This window comes from Entelurus aequoreus, linkage group LG13 (assembly GCF_033978785.1).
Source record: "Entelurus aequoreus isolate RoL-2023_Sb linkage group LG13, RoL_Eaeq_v1.1, whole genome shotgun sequence".
NCBI classification, from domain to species: Eukaryota; Metazoa; Chordata; class Actinopteri; order Syngnathiformes; family Syngnathidae; genus Entelurus; species Entelurus aequoreus.
The window spans coordinates 61,429,664-61,454,663 of record NC_084743.1 but is presented as its reverse complement, the minus strand read 5'-3'; the positions used below and the strand labels follow the sequence as shown (position 1 = coordinate 61,454,663).

At 37.2% G+C, this 25,000-nt stretch overlaps 1 protein-coding gene across 4 annotated transcripts in view; it reads left to right on the top strand.

Annotated features, from left to right (window-relative positions):
• Positions 1 to 25,000, top strand: part of LOC133663564 (elastin-like) — a 278,983-nt gene that overhangs the window by 209,385 nt on the left and 44,598 nt on the right. For all 4 annotated transcript variants that reach the window (XM_062068120.1, XM_062068122.1, XM_062068121.1 and 1 more), the window contains exons 14-28: positions 3,574 to 3,603; positions 3,673 to 3,741; positions 5,436 to 5,483; positions 5,551 to 5,613; positions 13,419 to 13,451; positions 16,512 to 16,577; positions 17,995 to 18,036; positions 18,111 to 18,197; positions 18,274 to 18,324; positions 18,392 to 18,475; positions 18,569 to 18,607; positions 20,101 to 20,310; positions 20,466 to 20,591; positions 20,936 to 21,004; positions 21,137 to 21,277. In XM_062068120.1, the coding sequence (XP_061924104.1) occupies positions 3,574 to 3,603; positions 3,673 to 3,741; positions 5,436 to 5,483; positions 5,551 to 5,613; positions 13,419 to 13,451; positions 16,512 to 16,577; positions 17,995 to 18,036; positions 18,111 to 18,197; positions 18,274 to 18,324; positions 18,392 to 18,475; positions 18,569 to 18,607; positions 20,101 to 20,310; positions 20,466 to 20,591; positions 20,936 to 21,004; positions 21,137 to 21,277 (1,158 nt within the window). The remainder of the gene's footprint in view (positions 1 to 3,573; positions 3,604 to 3,672; positions 3,742 to 5,435; positions 5,484 to 5,550; positions 5,614 to 13,418; positions 13,452 to 16,511; positions 16,578 to 17,994; positions 18,037 to 18,110; positions 18,198 to 18,273; positions 18,325 to 18,391; positions 18,476 to 18,568; positions 18,608 to 20,100; positions 20,311 to 20,465; positions 20,592 to 20,935; positions 21,005 to 21,136; positions 21,278 to 25,000) is intronic.

Sequence of the window (25,000 nt, the reverse complement as noted above, 5' to 3'; positions counted from 1 at the left end):
CTCTCTGAGTAAAGTCGGAGGAATGCAGGAATAAAGCTTCGAACACGCACCAAAATAAATGATGGCGTCTTTCGCCGTGGCCAAACTCCCCTGCTAGTGAGGCTGGCGGTTCAATTCCCGCATGAGAGGCGAGCCAATGAAGTGGAGCGTTTGATGATGCACAGCTAATGACGTTCATAATGGCTGCTTCTCATAGTCGCATTAAAAGTCAGACATGTTCATGAAGGCGATGACAGAGTCTGAAGGCCAGATTAGGTGCTCTCACATTCGACTACTGACTCCTGAGTCATGCAACCTGTTTGTGTTCCAGACCTGCACTACAGGGGCCTCTAGTGGTCATGTTTGGAACTTACATTCTTTCCTTTTTTCTGTATTATTTTTAGGGTAACAGCTAGGGCCCTATTGTTTTTTTTCTTCTATATTTTCGGACACCTTTTTGAGGCTCTTAACGTGCACGAAAAGGCTCCATATATTGCAGGCGCGTCAGGTATGGTGAAAAAGTTAGTAGTTTTTGGGGTCCCGAAAATGGACTGTAAAAATTGGCTGTCCAGCGTCACCTTTTAAAGAAAAAATAATTAGCCCCTCCCACCAGTTTTGCGTATCGACAAGAAAATCGCAGAAGATGTCTATCATGACGGCACACACATAAAAGTCTCAAGAACCCATACCTGAAAACAAACAGGAAGTCGGCCATCTTGGTTTTTGTGGCGGACCGCCACAGTCAGACAGTCCGATACCCCATACTCTCTGAGGACTCCCCACAGGACTTCCCGGGGTACACGGTCGAATGCCTTCTCCAAGTCCACAAAGCACATGTAGACTGGTTGGGCAAACTCCCATGCACCCTCAAGGACCCTGCCAAGAGTATAGACCTGGTCCACAGTTCCACGACCAGGACGAAAAACCACACTGTTACTCCTGAATCCAAGGTTCGGCTATCCGGCGTAGCCTCCTCTCCAGTACACCCGAATAGACCTTACCGGGAAGGTTTTTGTCTTCCATTTTTCGGCGAAACAAAATGGGTTGTTCTCTAACAAACTCCTCCTAGAGAATTTGCCCGAATGAGCTCCTCCCGGATGACAGAGCTTCTCACCCTATCTCTAAGGTAGAGACCCGCCACCTGGCGGAGGAAACCCATTTCGGCCGCTTGTACCCGTGATCTTGTCCTTTCGGTCATAACCCAAAGCTCACGACCATAGGTGAGGATGGGAACGTAGATCGACCGGTAAATTGAGAGCTTTGCCTTCCGGCTCAGCTCCTTCTTCACCACAACGGATCGATACAGCGTCCGCATTACTGAAGACGCCGCACCGATCTGCCTGTCGATCTCACGATCCACTCTTCCCTCACTCGTGAACAAGACTCCTCCACTTGGGGCAGGGTCTCCTCCCCAACCCGGAGATGGAACTCCACCCTTTTCCGGGCGAGAACCATGGACTCGGACTTGGAGGTGCTGATTCTCATCTCAGTCGCTTCACACTCAGCTGCGAACCGATCCAGTGAGAGCTGAAGATCCTGGCCAGATGAAGCCATCAGGACCACATCATCTGCAAAAAGCAGAGATCTAATCCTGCAGCCACCAAACCGGATCCCCTCAACGCCCTGACTGCGCCTAGAAATTCTGTCCATAAAAGTTATGAACAGAATCGGTGACAAAGGGCAGCCTTGGCGGAGTCCAACCCTCACTGGAAACGGGTCCGACTTACTGCCGGCAATGCGGACCAAACTCTGGCACTGATCATACACGGAGCGGACCGCCACAATCAGACAGTCCGATACTCCATACTCTCTGAGTACTCCCCACAGGACTTCCCGGGGTACACGGTCGAATGCCTTCTCCAAGTCCACAAAGCACATGTAGACTGGTTGGGCAAACTCCCATGCACCCTCAAGGACCCTGCCAAGAGTATAGACCTGGTCCACAGTTCCACGACCAGGACGAAAACCACACTGTTCCTCCTGAATCCAAGGTTCGGCTATCCGGCGTAGCCTCCTCTCCAGTACACCCGAATAGACCTTACCGGGAAGGTTTTTGTCTTCCATTTTTCGGCGAAACAAAATGGGTCGTTCTCTAACGAACTCCTCCTAGAGAATTTGCCCGAATGAGCTCCTCCCGGATGACAGAGCTTCTCACCCTATCTCTAAGGGAGAGACGCGCCACCCGGCGGAGGAAACCCATTTTGGCCGCTTGTACCCGTGATCTTGTCCTTTCGGTCATAACCCAAAGCTCATGACCATAGGTGAGGATGGGAACGTAGATCGACCGGTAAATTGAGAGCTTTGCCTTCCGGCTCAGCTCCTTCTTCACCACAACGGATCGATACAGCGTCCGCATTACTGAAGACGCCGCACCGATCTGCCTGTCGATCTCACGATCCACTCTTCCCTCACTCGTGAACAAGACTCTGAGGTACTTGAACTCCTCCACTTGGGGCAGGGTCTCCTCCCCAACCCGGAGATGGCACTCCACCCTTTTCCGGGCGAGAACCATGGACTCTGACTTGGAGGTGCTGATTCCCATCCCAGTCCCTTCACACTCAGCTGCGAACCGATCCAGTGAGAGCTGAAGATCCTGGCCAGATGAAGCCATCCGGACCACATCATCTGCAAAAAGCAGACACCTAATCCTGCAGCCACCAAACCCGATCCCCTTAACGCCTTGACTGCGCCTAGAAATTCTGTCCATAAAAGTTATGAACAGAATCGGTGACAAAGGGCAGCCTTGGCGGAGTCCAACCCTCACTGGAAACGTGTCCGACTTACTGCCGGCAATGCGGACCAAGCTCTGACACTGATCATACAGGGAGTGGACCGCCACAATCAGACAGTCCGATACTCCATACTCTCTGAGCACTCCCCACAGGACTTCCCGGGGTACACGGTCGAATGCCTTCTCCAAGTCCACAAAGCACATGTAGACTGGTTGGGCAAACTCCCATGCACCTTCAAGGACCCTGCCAAGAGTATAGACCTGGTCCACAGTTCCACGACCAGGACGAAAACCACACTGTTCCTCCTGAATCCAAGGTTCGGCTATCCGGCGTAGCCTCCTCTCCAGTACACCCGAATAGACCTTACCGGGAAGGCTGAAATGACTGATACTACAAATAGAGGTGATGATAAATTCCGAACACAATTTTCCTACGCCATAAGGTGTGGGCGTGGTATGGCGCCAAACTCTGCTCCGATGGTTTTTGGCCATTTTTTGGCAAAAAAAAGAGGTCGTAGTTTAACGAACTCCTCCGAGGGACTTTGCCAAAATGACCCACAGTTAAAATGACAGCTACTACACACATAGAGGCTGATAAATTGCGGACAAATTGTGCCTCCGCCATAAGACGTGGGTGTGGTATGGTGGCACAAAATGTTAATAACATGCATGGCTCCACAGATTCTGATCTTGTTTGTTTGTTTTTTTCCTCTTCAAATGAACACTACTACAAAAAAAACTACATTTCCAAAATGTGTTTATCAAAGTAAAAAAAAAACATGTTTTTAACTTATTTTAATGGAACCGATATAATGATTTGAAATGACTTTGACTAAACGTCATTGCGTTGTGTTCTTCCACAGGAGCAGGGACCGGAACTCTCCCTGGTGGAGGTAAGTCTTTGTGTATTTCTTTGTTTTCATGAAGTTACACCAGTTTCAACATGGCCTCCTTGTACCCAGGACCTGGTCAGACGGGTGTTTCAGGAGGGGCTGGTCCTGGATTCGGGAAGCAAGCCTCCAAACTACCAGGTTCTGTAAAGTTAGGCAAAGAAGATATTATTCAATATAAAATAGATATTATATGGCAAATAGGGGTGTCCCGATCCCATATTGATATCATTTACCGGTCCAATATCAGCAACAAAACAAGTATGGGAATATATTTTGTTTGCCAGGTAACATCTAAATGTCACAATGTTGGAATAGCTTCTATTTCTAAGTCATTTACAAAAAGGAAAACATGCTAGGTTATAGGCTTCTAGGAGCTAGCAGCTACGCAACAGCTAAGCACACAAACGTATGTACTAAGTGTCCTTAATGGAACAATATTGCAGTCTAAAACAGCACATTTATCAATATAAACAAGTATCAAATAATTATAGCTGCAATGGTTCCCGGGCGCGGCCACCGCTGCTGCTCACTGCTCCCCTCACCTCCCAGGGGGAGATCAAGGGTGATGGGTCAAATGCAGAGTGCGTGTGACAACCATTGGTACTTTAACTTTAACTTAAATATTACTTACACATACAAAGTCTTCGAGGCAGTCTATTACAAAGTGTCCAGTAACAAACGTGTCCGCATCATTTACCTTCATGAATTATTGTGACCACTAGATGTCGACAAAAAAATTTACCACTTCAACTCAGATATAAGTTAATTCCAGGTGGTTAATAATTAAAAGGTTAGTCTTGTTATGCCTACTATCATTGTATAAACCTTTTCTAGCATTCTACGGTACAAAATAATACCAGTATCTATGATTCCTGCTGATATCGGATCGGATCAATATTTGTATGGGGCGATACTCAAGGCTCCGGTATTGGTGTCGTAAATGAAAAAGTTGTATCTGCATGCTCCTTTTATCAAGCTAATGTTTTTAGACTGGTTTGACTTTTTGGGCCTATTTATCATGAATAGAGATGTCCGATAATGGCTTTTTTGCCAATATCCGATATTGTCCAACTCTTAATTACCGATTCCGATATCAACCGATATCGATATATACAGTCGTGGAATTAACACATTATTATGCCTAACTTTGTTGGTGGTAGCGGGGTTTGGTGGTAGCGGGGGTGTATATTGTAGCGTCCCGGAAGAGTTAGTGCTGCAAGGGGTTCTGGGTATTTGTTCTGTTGTGTTTATGTTGTGTTACGGTGCGGATGTTCTCCCGAAATGTGTCTGTCATTCTTGTTTGGTGCGGGTTCACAGTGTGGCGCATATTTGTAACAGTGTTAAAGTTGTTTACACGGCCACCCTCATTGTGACCTGTATGGCTGTTGACCAAGTAAGCCTTGCATTCACTTATGTGTGTGTAAAAGCCGCTTATATTTTGTGACTGGGCCGGCACGCTGTCTGCATGGAGGAAAAGCGGACGTGACGACAAGTTGTAGAGGACAGTACATTTTTAGTCTACTTTATACCTGCTTTATCCTTTCCATCCTTACCCTTTCCATCCTTTGTAACTGAGCTACTGTGTGGAGCAATTTCCCTTGTGGAGCTATAAACTTTGTGTAAGTCGTCTAAGTCTAGAACATAGATTAAAAAAAAAGTACCAAATAAATACCTTATCGGTTCCAATGTAAATTTCGATTTACGTAAAGTATCTGAATTTTTAAGAACAGACCAAATCAAATAAAGAGAATCCAGAATATGTTGGAAGTGTAGTTTGAATCCGTACTGTCATGATGTAGAGTTGTTGTAATGTGGTTTTTGCTGTGTGGCAGGTGTGGATGTACCTGGGCTTTACCAAGGTGGACTGGTCCCGGGAAATGGTGGGTGACTTTCACTTGGGTGTCTCCTATCCCGACCTCATGTTTTATTTCCAATCTGCTCTTTCAGGCTTTGGTAGTCGAGGAGTTCTACCAGGCGTCGCCACTGGCACCGGCCTCAGTCAAAAATCACGTAAGAATTTTTTCACGGCTGTCTTTGACTCAGGATCTGTTTAGTTTTATCGTTGAATCCGATCAATAGGATTGTGCCGACTTAAAGGGGAACTTCACTTTTTTGGGGGGAATTGTTCACAATCCTTATGAGGGACGAGAAGTCAAAAATTTTTGGTTTTTTTTGCATTCTAATATGTAAAAATCGGCAATCGAGCAATTTAATTCTACCTCTAAATCACTTTAAAAATGCATTCAAAAACTGACATTGTTATTGTCGGAGCGAACACCGAGGAACTATTTTTCTACGTAGTAGCACATCGCCGTGCTACGATATTAGCCGTAAAGATCAGTGTTTCCCATAAACTGCCAAGATACCTGTGGCGGTGGGGGCGTGGCTATGGGCGTGGTCACCATGACATCATCGATCAATTTGCATAATTTACTACAATGATTTGATTTTCTCTAAAAAGGCTAAAAAAATGTGTACTTACTAATTAATAATAACAGTTTTGTTTTAAACGTCCATCCATCCATTTTACAATATAATTACAACACTTTATGTACATATTTATATACAGATTTGAACAATAAGTTATTCACTGACATATATTTATTAATTGTGGTTCTTACAAAAAATATATCTTATAAAATATAAAAGCTAAAATGTCTCAAAGCTCTGCCCCTTTAATTAGTGCATACTAAATAATTTAACTTTAGCCTACTACTACAACCATATTATTTACCAGCAACATAAAGTGAAACAGAGGCAGAGGTGTCCTGCCACAGTCAGTAACAAATAAACAGAAAACAGTAGTGGTGGTAGATAGACACAAGGCTTCGTCAAACATCTGATCCATTGAACAAAGAGCTCCAAAATCATCAGTTTTACTCCCTACACTTAACCATGTGTTGCCTACTGCCTGCAGACTTTGCACCCTTTGTTATATACACATGTTGTGTTTCTAATATAAATACATTTAATAAAGTCAAATACAAATAAGGCAACAAGAGAAGTATCCTACACTCCTCTTTTGTAAAGTAAATCTGAACAGCCGATATGGGCATCTACATCAACTATATGATTTGCCTGAGAAGCTGGAGAGGACAAAATAAATAAATAAATAAATAATTTTTTTGTAATTTTTTTTAATTTTATTTGTGGCGGACGTAATTCTTTCGTGGCGGGCTGCCACAAATAAATGAATGTGTGGGGAAACCCTGAAGATATAAGCTAGCTTCTACGTCAGCACGAAACACGTTTGAATGCGATAGGACACCAATGTGTACTGACTGAAAAACATGAACAATCATATTACATAATCTGTAAAGTATTAGCCCACATTTCATGTTTTGTTTGTTTGTACACAGCTAGCCAGACAGCAAATGTACTGTAGTTGTACTAACACGCATGACGTGCTGCGTATATCATGATCAACAGACAGTTGTGCTTTTGGTCCAGCTGGCCGGGGAACGTTTTTTACGGTTTATTTGGGTAAGCACTCCATTTATGTCAAAATAGCTTGGCTTCAACTTCCACATTTTTGCGTCTTCGATTCATTTTCGCCTCACTCTCTCGGCTCCCGTCTGCTCCAACGCCTCACTCTTCCTCCGTGCTCGCTTCTAGAAGCAGACTTTCCTCCTCTGTATATTCAGCTTCAAAAATATAAGGTTGTGAATCCTCATTTGTCCGAAAAAATAGTCGTCCTCGTTGTCTGTTATCGATTCTGCCATGATTAGAAGACACACACGCCTTTGTATCGGGAAGTAGGAACACAAACACATTTGTTGCCAGAAGTCGGAAGTGCGTTGCTATGGAAACTGAAATAAATGCGCCAAAGAATTACTTCCGGCAAAGATTAAAATGATCAAAATATGGTAAATATTGAACATGTTACATATTGTTATGAACATGTCTGTTACTACATTATATATATACTTGCAGTGTGTATATTGTACATATTACATATTGTTATGAAGGTGTCTGTTACTACATTATATATATACTTGCAGTGTGTGTATTGTACATATTACATGTTGTTATGAAGGTGTCTGTTACTACATTATATATATACTTGCAGTGTGTATATTGTACATATTACATATTGTTATGAAGGTGTCTGTTACTACATTATATATATACTTGCAGTGTGTATATTGTACATATTACATATTGTTATGAAGGTGTCTGTTACTACATTATATATATATACTTGCAGTGTGTATATAAAACATTTTACATATTGTTATGAAGGTGTCTGTTACACATTATATATGTACTTACAGTGTGTATATTGTACATATTACATATTGTTATGAAGGTGTCTGTTACTACCTTATATACCTGTATATACTTGCAGTGTGTATATTGTACATATTACATATTGTTATGAAGGTGTCTGTTACTACCTTATATACCTGTATATACTTGCAGTGTGTATATTGTACATATTACATATTGTTATGAAGGTGTGCGTTACTACATTATATATATATATATACTTGCAGTGTGTATATTGTACATATTACATATTGTTATGAACATGTCTGTTACTACATTTTATATGTACTTGCAGTGTGTATATTGTACATATTACATATTGTTATGACCGTGTCTGTTACTACATTATATATACAGGTATACTTGCAGTGTGTATATTGTACATATTACATATTGTTATGAAGGTGTCTGTTACTACATTATATATATACTTGCAGTGTGTATATAAAACATATTACATATTGTTATGAAGGTGTCTGTTACTACATTATATATATACTTGCAGTGTGTATATAAAACATATTACATATTGTTATGAAGGTGTCTGTTACTACATTATATATATATACTTGCAGTGTGTATATTGTACATATTACATATTGTTATGAAGGTGTCTGTTACTACATTATATATATACTTGCAGTGTGTATATTGTACATATTACATATTGTTATGAAGGTGTCTGTTACTACATTATATATACTTGCAGTGTGTATATTGTACATATTACATATTGTTATGACTGTGTCTGTTACTACATTATATATATACTTGCAGTGTGTATATTGTACATATTACATATTGTTATGAAGGTGTCTGTTACTACATTATGTATATACTTGCAGTGTGTATATTGTACATATTACATATTGTTATGACTGTGTCTGTTACTACATTATATATATACTTGCAGTGTGTATATTGTACATATTACATATTGTTATGACTGTGTCTGTTACTACATTATATATATACTTGCAGTGTGTATATTGTACATATTACATATTGTTATGAAGGTGTCTGTTACTACATTATGTATATACTTGCAGTGTGTATATTGTACATATTACATATTGTTATTAAGGTGTTTGTTACTACATTATATATATACTTGTAGTGTGTATATTGTACATATTACATATTGTTATGAAGGTGTGTGTTACTACATTATATATATACTTGCAGTGTGTATATTGTACATATTACATATTGTTATGAAGGTGTCTGTTACTACATTATATATATACTTGCAGTGTGTATATTGTACATATTACATATTGTTATGAAGGTGTCTGTTACTACATTATATATATACTTGCAGTGTGTATATTGTACATATTACATATTGTTATGACTGTGTCTGTTACTACATTATATATATACTTGCAGTGTGTATATTGTACATATTACATATTGTTATGAAGGTGTCTGTTACTACATTATGTATATACTTGCAGTGTGTATATTGTACATATTACATATTGTTATTAAGGTGTTTGTTACTACATTATATATATACTTGTAGTGTGTATGTTGTACATATTACATATTGTTATGAAGGTGTGTGTTACTACATTATATATATACTTGCAGTGTGTATATTGTACATATTACATATTGTTATGAAGGTGTCTGTTACTACATTATATATATACTTGCAGTGTGTACATTGTACATATTACATATTGTTATGAAGGTGTCTGTTACTACATTATATATATACTTGCAGTGTGTATATTGTACATATTACATGTTGTTATGAAGGTGTCTGTTACTACATTATATATATACTTGCAGTGTGTATATTGTACATATTACATGTTGTTATGAAGGTGTCTGTTACTACATTATATATATACTTGCAGTGTGTATATTGTACATATTACATATTGTTATGAAGGTGTCTGTTACTACATTATATATAGATTTGCAGTGTGTATATAAAACATTGATGGAGGGTTTTGAAGTTGTTTTAGAGGGTTTTGAAGGATGCAACGGTGACTCCTATTAGCCGTATCTTCCAAGTGTTTATCATCTTTAAAATCCTAAATTTAAAAAAAATAAAGACAGGTGTTCTTGTCTCTCATAATGATTGTGAACGATAGGCAAAATTCCCCCCAAAAAGTGCAGTTCCCCTTTAATAGCATCTTTTTTTTTTTTAAAGCACCCAGCGAATGAAGAAGACAAAGTTGAGTATTTACAGCAGGGGTGTTCAAAGTGTGGCCCGGTGGCCATTTTCGGCGCGCCATTAGTTTTTATTATTGGCCCCTGACATCAAATGAATTCACTGTTAATGAGGTATATCAGCTATAACACTAATTCTCACAGAGTACGAATTGTCCCGATACCAATATTTTGGTACCGGTACCAAAATGTATTTAGATACTTTTCAGTACTTTTCTAAATAAATGGGACCACAAAAAAATGGCATTATTGGCTTTATTTTAACAAACAATCTTACAGTACATTAAACATATGTTTTTTATTGCAAGTTTGTCCTTAAATAAAATAATGAACATCCAAGACAACTTGTCTTTTAGTAGTAAGTAAACAAACAAAGGCTCCTAATTTCTCAAAACTCAAAATTATTAAGCATAAGTGGTAGAAAATGAATTATTAATATACTTGTTCATTTACTGCAGGGGTGTCCAAACTTTTTCCAATGAGGGCCGCACACGGAAAAATGTAAGCATGCGGGGGCCATTTTGATATTTTTCATTTTCAAACCATAACAAAATACATGGATTTTTTTTTTTAACCTTTAGGGGCCCCGGGGACCATAAAGTGTCTCAGTCATTAAAACGTTAAAAATAAGTCAAATTATTATTATTTTTTATTTAACGCTTAAGGTAATTTTCTATATCAACTTCAGGTTGATAAAAAGTAAAAAAAAAAGTTAAAAAAAAGGTTTTATACCTTTTCTGTCAAAGACAACTTTGTTTTTTATAGCAAAACTGGAAATATGCAGTATTTAGTAATTAGAGCTCTAAAAGATCAATAATGCAGGACACCATTGATTTGAATTCTTTAATACTTTTGAGTAATCACAGTGAAAATATTAATAAAATCCCACTAAATATATTTGGGATCCAAAAGGTCCCCCGCTCATAAAGTGATACATTTTTATTAGTTTTTTTTTACTTTCAACACTTAAGTTACGAGATCAACTTCAGATATATCTGTCGATTTTACGTATGAACTATTATTTTGTCTGTTTTTATGCTCTTTTGTCAAAGAAATATTTGATATTGCACACAATATATGCAATATTTTTCCCACATAAAACATTTTAAAGTGAGATTTTTGGAAGTAATTGGAGCCTTGAGTAGGTCAATAATTCATTATAACATAGATTTTTTGTCTTTTTTTTTGGAGCAATGGCAAAAAAAAAGAAAAAGAAAGAAAGACAAAAGGGAAAAAAAACAGCCTGCATGGCAGCTTTTGTGTCAACATTGCAACTTTTCTCGTTAGATTTCACCTCATTCCACTTTTTTAAATGTTTTTTTTAATTTTTGCAATACTATCAATTTTGCAATTTTTGCAGAATGTGTGGCGGGCCGGTAAACAATTAGCTGCGGGCCGCAAATGGCCTTCGGGCCGCACTTTGGACACCCCTGATTTACTGTTAATATCTGCTTACTTTGTCTTTTAACATGTTCTATCTGCACTTCTGTTAAAATGTATGTGGCAGTTCCTCTGCTGTGGGTTCCCCTGACCACCACCATACTGTACGAGAGCCCCGGTATTCTGGATTCAATAACGTTTTTATTTAGTCCTCTCTGCGGCAACCGCACCCGACGTTTCAGCCTCGGTCTCTCTTGCTCTCCCTTGTGCTCTCCAGCGTGTTGTCTTTTTCTCTCTCCAACTCCCACAACCTGTCTCGGTCCGGCTGCTGCTAATAAGGGCGACAGGTGATTAGATAACCAGCCCCAGCTGGGCAATCCACTCACCTGCCGCTGGCTCCACCACGCCCCCCTCCACAATGTAATAATCAATTATTCTTCTGTGGTTTGGATATTTTAAGTTAGTTTTGGATGATACCACAAATTTAGGGATCAATCCGATACCAAGTCGTTACAGGATCGTACATTGGTCATATTCAACCAGCAATGACACGACGTGACGAAGTTAAAGTACCAATGATTGTCACACACACACACTAGGTGTGGTGAAATTATTCTCTGCATTTGACCCATCACCCTTGATCACCCCCTGGGAGGTGAGGGGAGCAGTTGGCAGCAGCGGTGGCCGCGCCCGGGAATAATTTTTTTGATGATTTAACCCCCAACTCCAACCCTTGATGCTGGTTGCCAAGCAGGGAGGTAATGAGTCCCATTTTTATAGACTTTGGTATGACTCGGCCGGGTTGATGATCTTCTGTCTATCCTTCCAGTCAGGGATTTATTTATTTTGTTTCTATCTGCATTTGAGACAGATGCTATCACGTTAGCTCATGCTAAAGAGCTTCGTCTATGTATTGTCGTGGAGATAAAAGTCACTGTGAATGTCCATTTCGCGTTCTCGACCCTCATTTTCAAGAGGATATAGTAGTGGTTGAAAATACAAATCCGTGATCCATAATAGAAAAAGGAGAGAGTGTGGAATCCAATGAGGCAGCTTGTACCTAAGTCACGGTCAGAGCGAAAAAAGATATGTCTTGCACTGCATTCTAGTCCTTCACTCTATCGTTCCTCATCCACAAATCTTTCATCCTCGCTCAAATTAATGGGGTAATCGTCGCTTTCTCGGTCCGAATCGCTCTAGCTGCGTTGAAAACAATAAGAAAATATGAGGGAGTGAACAACTGACAACGTCACGCTACTTCCGGTAAGGGCAAGGCTTTTTTTTTTATCAGCGACCAAAAGTTGCGAACTTTATCGTCGATGTTCTCTACTAAATCCTTTCAGCAAAACAATGGCAATATCGCAAAATGATCAAGTATGACACATAGAATAGATCTGCTATCTCCGTTTAAATAAAAAAAAATCATTTCAATAGGCCTTTAATTATAAATCTAATATTTTCATAGAGCATTAAAAACAAACTATTTACAACCTTCTATACAAGTATTTTTATGTGAGCCCTTTAGACATGCAACAACAGCCTTTGTCACCTTTACGATCTTTTAATCCGATATAGTTATGCCTGCTGAGGCTGAGCCAATCAGTGGCCACGATACTGAACAGTCATTCCAAATGCTGCCATGTTCCCTTTGGACTCATTTCTAGTCCAGTTGCCAGTTGGGTGGGCAATTGCCGAACTGTCTCTGCGTGTGCTCAAAAAGTCCGAATCGGTTCTCATTTTTTCATTTAGAAGAGTCGTTCGTAAGACTCGATTCATTTGCGATCTCAGGAAGGCATAGATAGAAATAGAAATACACATTTAAGATATTTTCTTAACTGTTATTGCATTTCCAAGAGTGTCAGTTTGATTTACAAAGGTAATTATTTTTCATAATCTATATGTGTGGACTTGGTAATTATTTTTCATAATCTGTGTGTGTGTGGACTTGATGTGATTTTTGTTGTTGTTTTTTGCTTCTGCAGTTGGAGGCGCTGGACCGGGTGGTGCAGGAACAGGTCAGATTTTCTTCATTCTAGGGATGTAACCATTACCATTATAATGATGAACCTTGGAAAATCCCCAACGGTTAGGATTATTGTTTCAACTTTCAGTCATACCAAGATACAGTTTCAGACTTTGAAAAACTCACTGTGATATTGCCCATTTCTCAGAGCTTAAATAGCTTAAATGCTAACATGAATAAAGGACACATTGTTTTTCCTATTTACCGTATTTTTCGGACTATAAGGCGCACTTAAAATCCTGTAATTTTCTTAAAACTCGACAGTGCGTCTTATAATGTACGGCACAATTCTGGTTGTGCTTACCGACCTCGAAGCTGTTATATTTGGTACATGGTGTAATGATAAGTGTGACCAGTAGATGGCAGTCACACATAAGAGGTACGCCGGTAAACAACACCAAAACTTTAAATGTTCCATTGAGAATATAGAACATTACACACGGCGCTCAAAAATCTGTCAAAATGTTTTTAGTACGACTTCAGTAAGCTATGAAGCTGCACCGCTTGATAAATTGTCGGCGCATTAATCATACAAGTATTATTATGGTTGTGTGTGTATGAAACCGCAAAATGGCACCTATTAGCAGACATGATCTTTTCTTACCTTCTGGTACCTGCTGATCTGTATTTGGGATCTGCATAAGTACTGAAAAATTGCGCCCGTCCGCCATTGTAGTTCGTTCCAGATGCCGTTGTCGATAAGCTTCTTCTTTTTCTCTATCTTCTTGTTATGGGACATTCATCTTCTGCTGTTGCCATTTCTAATACAAAGTAGCGTAAAGTTCTTACTTATATCTGTCAGTAGACTAGCTATCAAAGCGCTAAAACATACCGGTGTAGTGAGTGTACATTATTCACCCAAGGAACTTTAGTTATTAGAGTTTTGGTCGGACAGTTTTTCACGGGACACATTTCGGGCGTTGATGTTGCATTATTGCCCACGGATGAGAAGATGCTGCTCCGTTATTAATTGAAGTTATTTCAGTTATTGACAATTATTGATCCGTTATTGACACTTCTTCAAACTCCCGTCCTTGCACGCTACGCCGCTACAACAAAGATGACGGGGAGAAGACGCTGCCGAAGGTGAGCCACGTGAATAAGACCGCCCACTAAACGGCGCATCCAAATGAGACTGTCAGAAAGCGACTTGAAGATTATCTGTAAAACATCATCTATGCAACATTTTGACCAAAGAACCACCATTAAATGTTCTGTTGACCACAAGGAACTGTTTTACATTTAGAAAAAAATCATAATAATATAACTCCTTCAATGGGCCTTATAATCCGGTGCGCCTTTTGTATAAAAAACAGACCTGACTAGACCCACTCATCGGCAGTACGCCATTTAATCCGGTGCGCCCTATGGTCTGAAAAATACGATACACACAAAACATGTTTTGCCTTTATCGCTGACATTTTCAAATCTTCACACATTAAACGAAAAAAGGAAATCATATGTACACTGCAAAAACTGAGATCTAAGTAAGATTAAATATCTCAAATAAGGGTGATATTTGCTTATTTTCTGTCTAATAAGATAATTCTTCTCACTAAGCAGATTTTATGTTAGAGTGTTTTACTTGTTTTAACTGTTTTGGTCCTAAATGATCTCAGTAAGATATTACAGCTTGTAGCTGAGATTTGATGACCTATATTGAGTAAAACATGCTTGAAACTAGAATATATACTGTTGCAAAGCTGTGTCATCAACACTCACAAGTATAAAACTGCTTTTTTAAAGTAATCATTTCTTATTTCAAGCATGAAAAAAAATCATGATTTTGACACAATTGTGTCTCATAATTAAAACAGATGACAGCCAAATGGACTTGGCTGTTTTATTTTCAATGAAACAATAGAGAATACGTACTCATATTATATGAGCACGTATTTACTATATGACTATATGAGTCATATAGTAGTACAGTTGGCACAGTACAGTAAACTGACAGTTAATATTTAAACATTTAACATGTGACATTTCTAACAATTTTGAACAGAAATAGTTCATGCACATTCAGATAAATTCCTCAAAATTACAATTAAAAATTTTTGGCCGGGGGCCGGGCTGTATATATGTGCACTAATTGACTGAAAGAGCACGCACTTGGTGCGATGATGTCACGTTATCCATGGAAAAATGCATTTTTAGACCATATGATTTGCCTGAGCGGCTAGGAGACCCCGAGAGTAACAAGTGGTGGCCTTGTTGCCTTTCCATTAAGAACAATAAATTAGTTTTTAGTATAAGTTTGCTGGTTTCAAGAAATGTAATGCCGAGCGCATATCATTATGTCAAGATAATGGAAACTAGCATTTACTTCATTTAAGAATTTCTTTTTAACATATTGAGGAGAAAGGTCTTTTTTTTTCTACCAAGAAAAGTACACTTGTTATTAGTGAGAATATTCTTATTTTAAGCTATTTTTGGGTTAATTGAAGTTAGCTAATTTGACTTGTTTTGGAAAGTCTTGACAAGCCGAATTTTCTTGTTCTATTGGCAGATAATTTTGCTTAGTTCAAATAAAATACCCCTCATTTTTGTATTTTTTTTTCTTGATTTTGAACACTGACTTTTTGCAGCGTAAACACTCAAATAAATATAATACGGCTTTTAAGACGCTAGAACAATATTTAATGGTCCTTCTGCCAAGGTAAGCATATTTTGTGTATATTTACATATTTTTTTTATAACTCTGTTAAAAGTATTCAATGTGTGTACAAGTAATTTTTGAACACATTCAACAATACTGTGATAATAACGATAATCGTGATCATTTTGGTCACGATTGATTGAAACTTTTATTAGTAGATTGCACAGTACAGTACATATTCCGTACAATTGACCACTAAATGGTAACACCCGAATAAGTTTTTCAACTTGTTTAAGTCGGGGTCCACGTTAATCAATTCATGGTAACTGTGATATGATTACTACATCCCCACTGCATTTACAAAGCATGCACAGTACATTATTTTATGACTTTACAAATATATATTTTAAATGTATTCAAACATACAGAATGTTTTATTTTTTCCTTGATCAGGCTACAATGGACAAATGCAGCCCGGAGTGTTCCATGGATACCCTCTCAAATCGCCCAAAACACAAGGTGGGATTCTCATTCATGAAAATTAGAGATGCCAATAAATACTTTAAAATGTAATATCGGAAATTATCGGTATCGTTTATTTTTTATTTTTTATTAAATCAACATAAAAAACACAAGATACGCTTACAATTAGTGCACCAACCCAAAAAACCTCCCTCCCCCATTTACACTCATTCACACAAAAGGGTTGTTTCTTTCTGTTATTAATATTCTGGTTCCTACATTATATATCAATATATATCAATACAGTCTGCAAGGGATACAGTCCGTAAGCACACATGATTGTGCGTGCTGCTGGTCCACTAACCTTTAAAAGTTAATTTGACTCATTTTCATTAATTACTAGTTTCTATGTAATGTATGTGCACATTCCAAGCTGCTGTTTTGAGGCATGTTAAAAAAAAAATAATGCACTTTGTGACTTCAATAATAAATATGGCAGTGCCATGTTGGGACTTTTTTCCATAACTTGAGTTGAAGTTGTTCTCTTATTTTGGTAAACCTTGTTACATTGTTTAATGCATCCAGCGGGGCATCACAACAAAATTAGGCATAATAATGTGTTAATTCCACGACTGTATATATCGGTATCTGTTGATATCGGAATCGGTAATTAAGAGTTGGACAATATCGGAATATCGGATATCGGCAAAAAAGCCATTATCGGACATCTCTAATGGAAAATGCATTCTTGAGGAATGCAATTACAAATAATGATTTTGTAATTGCAAATTTGCAATATTAGACTTAGACTTAGACTTCCTTTTTTTGTCATTCAAATTTGAACTTTACAGTACAGATAAGAACACAATTTTGTTGCATTAGCTCATGGTAGTGCAGGATAAAAAAGCAATAAGGTACATATATAAATAAATAGATTACTGTACAGATAAATATATTGCACTTTTTCATATGCATCCACGTTTATGGATGTATGTTATATTGTCTTTATATTCCAGCCAGTTACATATGTTTAATGTACCCTAAGATTTTTGTTAAAATAAAGTCAATAATGCCATTTTTTGTGGTCCCCTTTTATTTAGAAAAGAATCGGAAAGTATCGAAATACATTTTGGTACCGGTACCAAAATATTGGTATCGGGACAACACTACTCAATAATAATAATAAACAATTTCATCAAATAACTTTTAAAAATACATTAAACCTTTTAAGATATTTAGTTTCTTCCTCCTATTCTTTTTGGTCTTTTTTGTCATGTGCAGTACGCAGTAATTAAGATGACAAAAAGAGTGTACAACATAGTGTTCATGCTACAGGATGTGTTTTGTCTTACTTAAAATTCTAAACCTTTTTGGTATTTTGCAACACTGATAGTTTCCAGCACAGCTTGTGGTCTAAAATAAACAATCTGGGACCCAAAACTGACCCCTGCGGGACTCCTTTCTCTGTCCTCAGGTGGCTACGGAGCAAAACCTGGAGGTGGCAAACTTCCCTTTGGTACGAATGGTTCATTTATGTAAAAATCTTCAGCGTTCTTACATCAATGACGATGTCGTCTTGCAACGTTTCAGGCTACGGGGGCTTTGGCAATCAAGGGGCTGGGCTCCCAGGAGGTAAAGGTGGCCCCGGGTCCAGGCCTGGATACCCTGTTGGAACCGGTATTTGGATTTGTTCACATAGAGCAATAGAAAACCTGAAAAGAATGTCGTAACAAGTGTTTTTTTTTTATGTCAGGAGTTGGCGTTGGGGCCATCTCACCTGCACAGGCTAAATCTGCCAAATATGGTAACCTTTACTCTTTATTATACCCATTTACCAGTTGGCCTTATGTCTGACTTTACCGTGCTTTAAGGTGCTGGGGGTCTCGGAGCTGTCGCCGGTGGTTATGGTGGTGCTGGGGGCGCAGGTGGACTATATCCAGGGCAAATACCAGGAGGTATCACGTCTGAGACTGAAATGATGACAGTATTTAAAAGCACTTGCCAAGGTTTATGTTTCATGTTTTCTATGTATTGTGTATTTATTTCAGCAGCGGGCTATGGAGCAGCAGCCAAGGCTGCCAAATATGGCAAGTAAAGTTCAAAGTCCTCTACTTGTTTTATTGTTATTATGAAAATGTTACAAATACATCCTCGCATTTGTATATTGTATTGACATACTGTAATCAGAGGACCCAAAAAAAAACTCGCTGAACCCTCAGACGTATGAATGGGTGATGAATCCTCAAAAAATAAAATGAACAATTGGAAAAAATAATGTTGAAAAATAGGAAAATACAAAAAATATGTTTAAAAAAAGAGTTTATAGAAAATATTTTTAAAATATATAAAAACATAACAAAAGAAAATATCTAAATTATTTTAAAAAATATAAAAATACATACAAAATATATAACAAATTTAAAACATTGTTTTAATACAAGGATTGCAAATAGATATAAAAAATACATAAAAATGTAAAATTTATAAAATGTGTACAAATTTTAAAAAAAATTAAATATGTAAACAATATATTAAAAAATATAACAAATATGAAAAAAATCAAAACATTATTTAAAAACAAAAAAACATATATATATATATATATAAATTGACAAAACATTGATAAATATGAAAAATAATTAAGAAAATGTTGAAAAATATTAAAATACAAAAATATGTTTGAAAAAAGTGTTTTAAAATATTTTCAAAATATATATAAACAAAAAAAGAAAATATATGAATTTAACAAAAATATACAAATACATAAATATATAAAAAAATTTAAACTTTTTTTTTAAATAAGGATTACACATAGATATAAAAAATACATACAAATGTAAAATGTATAAAATGTGTACACATTTTTAAAATGTAAATATTTAAACAATATATTAAAAAATATAACAAAAAATAAAAAAAATATAAATAAATAAATAAATAAAAATATATAGATGTATATATATTACTAAACATTGATAAATATGAAAAATAATTAAGAAAATGTTGAAAAATATTAAAATACAAAAATATGTTTGAAAAAAGTGTTCTAAAAATATTTTTAAAAATATATAAAACCAAAAAAAATTCAAATATATGAATTTTAAAAATATATATATATATAAATACATAAGTATATAACAAATCTAAAACTTTTTTTTTAGATATAAGGATTACAAATAGATATAAAAAATACATAAAAATGTAAAACATATAGAATGTGTACAAAATAAAAAAAATAAAAAAATTCAAACAATATATTAAAAAATATAACAAATATGAAAAAAATCGACAAATTATTTAAAATATATATATATGTATATATATATATATATATATATATATATATATATATTTATTTAAAAAAAATAAAAAATGAAAATGAAAACAAAGGACAGCACTTCAATCATAGTATTTATTGCCACACAAACAAAGTCTTCATTGCTTGTACATGCTGAGGAAGGGTTTCAATCAAAACGTTCATGTGGCAATAAACTATACTATACTATAATTGACGTGCTGTCCTGTACCATTGACATACTGTATACATAATACATATTGACATACTTGACTTTTGTACCAGGAGGCGTGCCTGGGAGTGTACCCGGCGGTGTGCCTTGGGGTGTACCAGGCGGCGTGCCAGGGGGTGTACCCGGCGGCGTGCCTGGGGGTGTACCCGGCGGCGTGCCTTGGGGTGTACCAGGCGGTGTACCAGGGGGCGTACCTGGGGGTGTGCCAGGCAGTGTGCCAGGATTTGGTGGATATCAGCCCTCAGCCAAAGCAGCTAAATATGGTATATAAAATTCTATAACCGATGTAATTTTCCTTGTTGGTGTAGTTTTAGTGATGAGGGTGAACTGTATCCAGTGCAGATACCTATTTATATGTCATGTTTAAAAGTAATGTAAGAATTGTGCATTTATTCAATCAAATTAATCTTTTTGCCAGGTGGCGTGCAGGGTGGCGTGCAGGGTGGCGCGCAGGGTGGCGCACAGGGTGGCGTGCCAGGTGGTGTACCAGGTGGTGTGCCAGGGTTTGCTGGTTATTCACAAGCAGCCAAAGCAGCTAAATACGGTATGATCCAGTGATCTGCCAGTCAGAATTTCCAATGTTGCTGTCACAGACTACAGAATTTGGTGGTTAATTTTTGTTTTTATTATGAAAGCTTTTTTTATTTTTTATTTTTTCTCTGAATTTTTTGCGTTTCAATTTTGTGAACATATATTTTTTTACGTCATATTATGCTGACAATGTCATTGAATACACATTTGTGAGCAAAACAAGATTAAATTCATTGTCCAAAAACAGCTTTTGTAAGAAAGGCACAAATGAACCTCCATACCAGTATACAGTATTTTGGGTATATTCAATGTTGTATTATGTGTCAGCATTCATACAACATTCTGTATTCCTGACAGGAGGACAGGTACCGGGTGGTGTACCAAGGTTTGGTGGTTATTCGCCACCGTCCACTGGAGTTAATTATGGTACAGTGTAAACCACTTCTTCACCTGTTGCATTTTTCATATTTGTGGAATATTTAGTACAGATGGCATAGGAATACAATTATGTATCATGAGTAAAAGTCATGTCAACATTCATTCATCCCTTTGCACCAGGCGGCGTGCCAGGCGGCGTGCCAGGCGGCGTGCCAGGCGGCGTGCCAGGCGGCGTGCCAGGCGGCGTGCCAGGCGGCGTGCCAGGCGGCGTGCCAGGCGGATTTGGTGGTTATTCACCAGCAGCCAAAGCAGCTAAATATGGTATGAGACAATTATGTAACATTTAAATGTTTGCTTGAATTGCTGAATATTTTGGAGGAAAAGGCGGATGACATCCTGCTTATTTAACAGTGGAACCTCGAGTTTTGAATTTAATTGGTTAGTAAACGGGATTCGTAAACCAAAAAGTTCGAATAGTGATGCAAATTTCAATATAAATATGAACAATGGTTTCGAGCCTCGACAAAAGTCCGTATTTTAGTGAAGGTTTTCACACTTTGAACTGTTTATCAAACAAGTACAACAAGGAGGTGATGGATCCACTTTCTCTTTATGCACTGACCTGCCAACAGGCGCACACACACAGATGTCACATGAATGCCCTCACAAACGATCAGAAATCACAAACACCTTTATTAACCACATTGCGACATTTCAAAAAGTAAAATCCTTGTACATTCATTGTACAAACATACATATACCATACTGTACATATACAAGTACATATACTAAGGGTGTAACGGTACGTGTATATATATTGAACCGTTTCGGTACGGGGGGTTCGGTTCGGAACGGAGGCGCACCGAACACATAATTGCCAACCCTCCCGAATTTTCCGGGAGACTACCGAATTTCAGTGCCTCTCCCGAAAATCTCCCGGGACAACCATTCTCCCGAAAAATTTGTGTGGCAATAAATACTATAATTGAAGTGCTGTCCTGAACCTTCGTAAACATTGTTTTCATTTTCATTTTTTTTCATTTTTTTTTAATAAATATATATATATATATATATATATTTTTTTTTTTTTTTTTAAATAATTTGTCATTTTTTTCATATTTGTTATATTTTTTAATATATTGTTTAAATTTTTTTTTTTTTTTTAATTTTGTACACATTCTATACATTTTACATTTTTATGTATTTTTTATATCTATTTGTAATCCTTATATCTAAAAAAAAAAGTTTTAGATTTGTTATATACTTATGTATTTATATATATATATTTAAAATTCATATATTTGAATTTTTTTTGTTTTTATATATTTTTTAAATATTTGTAGAACACTTTTTTCAAACATATTTTTGTATTTTAATATTTTTCAACATTTTCTTAATTATGCCTTAAAGGCACTGCCTTTAGCGTCCTCTCTCACCTGAAAAGGAGACTATTATACATGTCTCCGTTATCCATAGGTTTATCTATAACCCATAAAGTAGGCAGGCACGGAGCTATTTCTCAGCGTGTGTTTATTCCAGCCGGCACGTTAATACACTGACACACAACATCCGGAACCTCGAGTTTTGAATTTAATTGGTTAGTAAACGGGATTCGTAAACCAAAAAGTTCAAATAGTGATGCAAATTTCAATGTAAATATGAACAATGGTTTCGAGACTCGACAAAAGTCCATAATTTAGTGAAGGTTTTCACACTTTGAACTGTTTATCAAACAAGTATAACAAGGAGGTGATGGATCCACTTTCTCTTTATGCACTGACCTGCCAACAGGCGCACACACACAGATGTCACATGAATGCCCTCACAAACGATCAGAAATCCCAAACACCGTTATTAACCACATTGCGACATTTCAAAAAGTAAAATCCTTGTACATTCACTCTACAAACATACATGTACACATACTGTACATATACATTCACTGTACAAACATACATATACACATACTGTACATATACATTCACTCTACAAACATGCATGTACACATACTGTACATATACATTCACTGTACAAACATACATATACACATACTGTACATATACATTCACTCTACAAACATACATCTACACATACTGTACATATACATTCACTCTACAAACATGCATGTACACATACTGTACATATACATTCACTGTACAAACATACATATACACATACTGTACATATACAAGTACATATGCATACATACACTCACACATATAATCACGTTTCATTAAACATATATTAACGTTGTTGCCCTAGGGTAAACTGGGTAACACACGGCACACTGACAAAGCTTAACATATTGCTACTATAACAATCTACAAGGTTAATACAGTTCGCTTCTCTTTCTTCCCCTCCATTTTTCTGCTTTCTTTTGTTTTTCAAGTTACCATTACATATATGTATTGTTGCATTTGAAACAATTGTATTGTTGATAATAGAGGTAATTATTGTTATTATTCATTATCAATAGTGCTATTGGTATTTGTATTGCTCCATTTGTAGTGTAATAATGTTCATTGTCATTTCTGTGTTATTAATATTTACTGCACTAGCTGCTTCTTTGCTATCATTTTACTATCATATTTGTACATATCGTATTTGCTGAGGCTGTTCTGTTGTTGTTATTGTATTGTTGTTGTTGTTGTCTCTGCCCCCCCCCCCCCCCCCCCTCTATCTTCTGTCTTTCTATCCCCTCTTGCTCCAGTCCGGCTTTGCCAAACATTAATATAAATCAATTGAATAAAGTCAAATACAGCTGCTGGACAAGAGGTAGTATCCTTTCCTCCGCTGTGAAATAAGTCTGCTCTGGCATATTTTTCCAGAAAAGTACGGTCTCATCACAATTAAAACTTGCCTTCTTCGTCAATTATTCCATACATTAATGCAGTGTTTTTCAACCACTGTGCCGTGAAATACAGTCTTGTGTGCCGTTGGAGATTATCTAATTTCACCTATTTGGGTTAAAAATATTTTTGCAAACTAGTAATTATAATTCGCAAATAATGTGCCGTTGTTGAGTGTCTGTACTGTCTGGAGATCGGCAGACTTACCACGTTATACTCTTCCATATCAGTAGGTGGCAGCCGGTAGCTAATTGCTTTGTAGATGTCGGAAACAGCGGGAGGCAGCGTGCAGGTAAAAAGGTATCTAATGCTTAAACCAAAAATAAACAAAAGGTGAGTGCCCCTAAGAAAAGGCATTGAAGCTTAGGGAAGACTATGCAGAACCAAACTAAAACTGAACTGGCTACAAAGTAAACAAAAACAGAATGCTGGACGACAGCAAAGACTTACTGCGGAGCAAAGACGGCGTCCACAAAGTACATCCGAACATGACATGACAATCAACAATGTCCCCACAAAGAATGAGAAAAACAACTGAAATATTATTAATTGCTAAAACAAAGCAGGTGTGGTTGAATAGCGGTCAAGGAAGACATGAAACTGCTACAGGAAATTACCAAATAAAGAGAAAAAGCCACCAAAATAGGAGCGCAAGACAAGAACTAAAACACTACACACAGGAAAACAGCAAAATAAACGGCGTGATGTGACAGGTGGCGACAGTACACTTATTTTGAGACAAGAGTTATACTGATGCATGCTTGGTTATGCTTTAAAGTCATATCCAACAATTGCGACAACAACTTTTTATTGTCATTTTTTAATGATTTCTGCTGGTGGTGTGCCTCCGATTTTTTCAATGAAAAAATTGTGCCTCGGCTCCAAAAAGGTTGAAAAACACTGCATTAATGTACTCCTCACAAATAGTCTTCTTTTTTTTAACCCCCTTCGTCTTTCCACGCTGGTCTCTTTAGGACACCTATTGACTTAGCAAAATGGACAAAAATGTGTCAAAAGGGAGTAGTGACTGTGTAGTGTACTGCAACGTGCAGCAAGCTGCGCCCTGCTTTTTGCCTGCAGGCGGAACACGAAATGAACGAATGAAGCGTTCGCACACGCAAGCACATTTGGCTCCATCGAATAGTTTGTCAATCGAAAAAGTTCGTAAATGGAGTGGTTTGTAAATCGAGGTTCC